At 33.0% G+C, this 6,000-nt stretch overlaps 1 protein-coding gene across 1 annotated transcript; it reads left to right on the forward strand.

Annotated features, from left to right (window-relative positions):
• The first annotated feature begins 3,343 nt into the window (after positions 1-3,343).
• LOC137829768 (MYB-like transcription factor EOBII) lies at positions 3,344-4,932 on the forward strand. The gene is made up of 3 exons (XM_068636670.1): positions 3,344-3,645; positions 3,743-3,872; positions 3,984-4,932. Exons 1-3 carry the CDS (start codon positions 3,495-3,497, stop codon positions 4,618-4,620), a joined length of 918 nt encoding a protein of 305 aa, XP_068492771.1. The 5' UTR covers positions 3,344-3,494; the 3' UTR covers positions 4,621-4,932.
• The last annotated feature ends 1,068 nt before the right edge of the window (positions 4,933-6,000 follow it).

Consider the following 6,000-nt stretch of genomic DNA (forward strand, 5'->3'; position numbering starts at 1 on the left):
GATGCAGTCTCCATCACATTGTGATTTTGTTGGAGATTCCACATCAATTACAGATAAAACATTTCATTCTTTATAAGTAAGTACAAACTTCACCTTATAAGTTAATTTTATAAGATTGAGTTAGACTTAAAATTTACTTTTTAATAGATTTTTTACAAGAAGAGATTGAGCTTGATATGCTTTTGCAATTCACTAAGCACATGCTTTTGACATTGTTGAAACAAATCTCCTATGCTAACAAAACAGCAATAGATGCTATGCTACTACCCTGTTGTTTCCTACTTTGCTAACTATTTACACAAATGATATTTATGAGATTTTAATCATACTTACTTCACAAGAACAATATCCTGTTAAACCCTTTATGAGCATGTATGGTTTAATTTTGCACTGATAATAAAAATGATTTTAGATATGAGAAATTAGTTTTTTTTTTAGGTTTATAGTGCATGTACATCTTTTCACCAACTACATTCCTAAATATCCCCATATATAACATAAAGATCACACGTGTATATATACGGTGGTTAATGTAATGAAGTTAAAAAACTTTTATTTCAGAAACGTGGATTTGATCGAAATTGCTGCATGTGTTTATATGGAGTAGTTCAGAGGAGCACGGGACGATGCGTGGCTTTGATGGGAAGAAAAAAACAGAGAAAGAGAACAAAGGAAACAGCTGGTGGCTGACTGAGACAAACGCAGTGTCCCCACTTTCTCACCAAACCGACATTTAGTTGCTGACGTGCTTCTTCCCCGCCGCTCCTCTTCCTCTTACATTGTATGTATCTCTACACTGTCATCTTCTTTTCACTTCCCTTTTCTTTTCCTCAGTCAAACACGTTACTTGCATAGAAATACTTGCAAAACACACCTCATCTTCAATTCTCAGAGACACCTTTTCTTTCTGTGTTTTCATATTAACATACACATATTCTTCTCTAGATCAAACACTGTTCATCATTAAATCTAAATACACTTTTCTGTACACATTCAAATCATGAGCTGTCATAAGAGACTGTTACATCTGAATCTATTCATAAACTTGCACCACTGCTTTCTGATTAAACTCACAATTCTTTTTAAAATACTATGAAATTTTGTAGTAAAATAGTAGTTTCGATTATTGCAGAAAACTTTAAAATTATAATTGCAAAGTAACACCACCTGAATGATATTATGCAGCTCTGTATCAGAAATGTAATGCTCAAATAATTTATCTGGAGAGATTTTCTACAATTCGTTTGGTCAACAAAGTGTTATTGCTCCATGATCTAGGTCACGAAATGCCTATAGGTCTGGAAAGATCCAAAACAACCTCTTCATCAGCTAGGGGCCAATTCAAAACACCTACTTAGCCACCTAAAGATAATGACCTTACCTTATCTTCAAGAACAACATGATTATCCTATTTCAACCCACATTAAAGGCATATAGAGCTGTTCAATCTACCTAAGCCACAAAATCCTATGGTAAATTCTTATGTACTTAAACAACAGAGTTCAATTCGAAGTGACTTTTTTTCCTCCATTGAAGTTTGGGATACCTCAGAGACTAACCTAAAATGTTAAGAGAAACACGTAAAAACTCCTTCAACCATTTATTATATAGATGCATTATATTTATTTTATTAAAATAAATATTAATTACATGCACAGATAATATAAAAAATTACTATGTTATTGTTCAATTATAAAATGTAATGCAGAATATATTTGTTAATTTACTGTAATTATTAAAAATTATATCAACAATTGTTTTTGTAAACTTTCATACAAGTATTAATTATTTTAAAAGTTATACCAGTTAAACAGCTTATAAGTTAAACTGGCTTATAAGGTTAAACCGAATTATAAGATGAGTTTTGTATTCATTTATATATATATTATGAAATGTCTTAATCTTTAGTCGATGTAGGATCTTCAACAACACATTCCCAAAGGTTGTCAACTCGTGCATGAGACTATTTTTATGAGTAGTTTAATAACGGTCTGATAGCAGGTGGTCTGATAAGTTCAACATACAATCGGTAGGATATGTTATAAATAACTCTGATAACATGTTAAGAAGATGAACTTTAAGATTAACTCAACCTCATAAATCGGAGATTTACACTCACTTATATACTATAAAATGTCTTAATTTTTAGTCCACCTCACATTTCCAATAATATCAATAATGAGTTTTTATTAATTTCTTAATAATATCAATAATGAGTTTTTATTAATCTAAAGAAATTGTATTAAGTGGTGACGGTTTACCTCCTCAGAGGGCAATATAGTTGGAGACTCAAAGTGAAATACGTAGTAGGCAAGTACACAATGCTAAGGGAAAGGTACTTTTATAAAGAGTCTTTTTTCTGCAGGAAAAAAACAAGCATGGTAATACAACTGTGATTACAAAAAAAGTGATGAAGACCACTTGCACAATGATGCAAAGGACAACTTTTGAGAGAGAACTCTAGCAGAATCAGAAAAATACAATCATTGTATAGAGTGGTATAACGTAACTGTGTGTAGATTGAGAGGAGAATCTAATGGCGAAGAGAAACTGTGACTCGAATTTTTGGTTCTTCTACTGCTGTATAAAGTATTACCCTAGAATGGAATAAAGGCATGACGTTACATGTAGGTTAAATTTCCCTTTCTTGAAAACGTATTTTTTTCTCTACAACATTGGTTTCACGTTCAGATTTACCACAGATGGATACTGGATTCTCTAAAAGTTAAAAAATAATATAACGGACTCTAATTAGTATATGGAGATTTTCTTTACTCATTAACATGGGATACATGTATACTTAAGAAAGAATCTTTGGCGTGTTTCTCTTGGATTCTGCAAGCCTGAATCGATTCTTACAGCAAAAAGGTGCATGGAAAAAAAAAACCTTGTTTTATAATCAAATTATTCCGCAGCTAATTTTTGCAGGATCAATCCAAAATCTTGTCCTGGCTGAGAGTAGAAGAAAGTTATTGATTTGCACAGCTCTTAAGTTAGTTAATTAACTTCCTCAGTTAACAGAGTAACCTTAATATATTCCCTCTTTTATTAACTGTTTTTTGGATTCTTTGATGTTTGTTTAGTAGGAGATAATGGTGCAATGAAGAGATGAGGGTGTTTTGTTTTGTTAACACTTGGAATTTAGTGTCTTTGTTCAGGGTGTTTGGCATAACTAAGGAATAGTATGGGTGGGACCTATTTTGAAAAAGGGCATAATAATATAATCACTCACAATTTCAGTTATTCCAAGAGCTAACGTATAGCCTCTTGTTCCCTAGTCTACCAAACCCATTTAACAAAATTCCGTGGGGAGTATATATATGTAGCCCCATGATGATGATGTAGAAACACTCACCAAAACTCATTTCTAATTTGCTTGCTTCTGCTGGTATTAGCTTAAACTTTCTTCTGAGCAATATCAAATTCAAAACCATCCGTAAAATTTGTGTACCAGTTCTTTTTCTGTCTTGAAGCCACAAAAACAGAAACTAACCATGTCCACAATTGCAAAGAGAGATTTGAGTTCTAATGAGGAAGAGAGTGAGCTGAGAAGAGGACCTTGGACTCTTGAAGAAGATAGCCTACTCATTCACTATATTGCTCGTCATGGTGAAGGTCGGTGGAATATGTTAGCCAAGAGTGCAGGTACAGATTCCACGTACGGTTTAAAGTTAGAGGAATAAGTTCCTTCACTTCTAACTGTTTTATACCTTTCTAACATTATTCCAATCCAAAATCTCAGGATTGAAGAGGACTGGAAAAAGCTGCAGACTCAGATGGCTGAATTATTTGAAACCAGACATTAAGAGAGGGAACCTCACTCCACAGGAGCAACTCTTGATCCTTGAACTCCACTCCAAGTGGGGTAACAGGTAACCACTAACCAATGATCTGTCTAAAATGAGTAATTATGCACTCAAAAATTAGCCTTGTTCAACAAATCACGATGAGTTTGACATGCTTTTGTTGTTCATTGGGGGCAGGTGGTCAAAGATTGCTCAGCATCTGCCAGGAAGAACAGACAATGAGATCAAGAATTATTGGAGAACAAGGGTACAGAAGCAGGCACGCCAACTTAACATTGAGTCTGGAAGCAAGAGATTCATTGATGCTGTGAAGTGTTTTTGGATGCCAAGGTTGCTCCAAAAGATGGAACAGAACAATTCTCCAAGCCCTCACTCTTCCATGACAAGCATGATGAATTTGGGGAATTCTGGAGAAGCTTCTATGAGTTCAACGTCAAGCAGCTTCAATATTCCCTCTATGTTTTCATCATCTCCTCCACAAAGGGAATTTATTATGGATGGTGCAAATCATTTTAGTACCATGTCCAACCCCATCAATCCATCCCCAGATTCCTTCCCATTTTCACAGCTACTTGAAATTTCTGAACACCCCAAAAGTCCTCCAAATGTGCTTGAGAACAATGTTTACAGCTATCCAATCCAGGACAATTGTTATGCTGATACCAATAACTATGGCATGGAAGCCCTTAACATGGATCCCCTTTCAGCCTTCGGAACTTACGACTTCCCACAGTTTGATTTTCAGACCGCAGGAAATGGATGGATGTTAGACAGCATGGAGGACACTACTTTATGGAACATGGATGCTATGTGACAGTGTTGACAATAGAAGGCATGCATCTCAAGTTCTTTTATTGTGGAATGGCATATCATTGAAAAAAAAATTGAAGATTCTTATGCTATACTGATTCATAGGAAGTATACATAATAGTCTCAGAGTTAGAGATTAGTACCAAGTGTAACGTCATTAAATATGAACCTCTTAAAATAGCATATATTTGAATAGAAAATGCAGGAGATGGTATTAATGTTCCCCTGTTTCAGATTTATTCAGAAGTTGCAAAAAGTTGTAATTTCACTAAGGCAATATTGTATCTTGGATGTTGTGTTGTGAGTGTATTTTGGACATAGTGCGTTTCATTTTTCCCTCTTTTTGTTTCTGAATATCTATGTTCGTGTAAATGATGATTTGTTCTGTTTGAACCCTGAATGAAAAAAGTAACGAATAGTGAAGTCAAATCTTGTGATGGAGTGACACTTGCAAAGTATAAATAACAATCTCTAAAGACAGTGAAAAATGCTACTTGTTTTTGCATATCTCCAAGAGCAGACACTTGTAATAAGTGGTGGGGTTCACTCATAAAATTGAGTACCAATGTATGTGTCATCTGCAAAAGGTCATCATTTTGCATCTTGAAAAAACTAGAAAAAATTGAAGATAGTGGTGCATAACAAACTGGACTAGCCTACCATTCTAGCAACTCCCTTGTCTTCTTCCTGGAATCATAACCAGGGCAGAGGATATTTCACCAAATATTGCATTTGATCTCTCAAGCTTGGGACTGTGTTGCAGTGGTGCCATATTTCTCGAAGCTTGTCAAGGAAGAAATTGACTAAGAAATATTCTTGGCTATATGCCATCACATGGCCTAAATGTCACCAACAATTTTGAACCTTTTCATCCAAAGTGCTTTTCTATAGATTCAATAATACCTTCAGTCAGAGAACAACCTTTTCATATTATTATTCATTAAATCTATCAGCTTTTTTTTCTCTTATTTTTATTTTATCTTTCACCTATGCACCTCAAATTTAGAAAAAATTAGAATGTACATTGATTTTTTGTATTAAATCTATAATACTATAAGAAAATAATTAAATAGTAATCAAATTTAAAGACAAAAATAATTAACAATTATATTAACTAAATTAGATATTAATTTAGAAACTAAAAATTTATTCATATATGAGATGTTTTCTATTATTAATAAAAATTTATAAAATAGTTTTTAAATTTGTATCTAAATTAACTACTTAAGTTTTAGCAACTAATATTTTAGATTCTAAATTGGTCTCTAAAAGACTATTAATGACTAATTTAAAATATAAAGTAGTAAATAATTAATGGTTAAATAACAATTTAAAAATTATTTTATAAATTTTTATTAATAATAGAAACTATTTTAGATATCAA

The sequence above is a fragment of the Phaseolus vulgaris genome, chromosome 7 (assembly GCF_000499845.2).
Source record: "Phaseolus vulgaris cultivar G19833 chromosome 7, P. vulgaris v2.0, whole genome shotgun sequence".
Taxonomy (NCBI): Eukaryota; Viridiplantae; Streptophyta; class Magnoliopsida; order Fabales; family Fabaceae; genus Phaseolus; species Phaseolus vulgaris.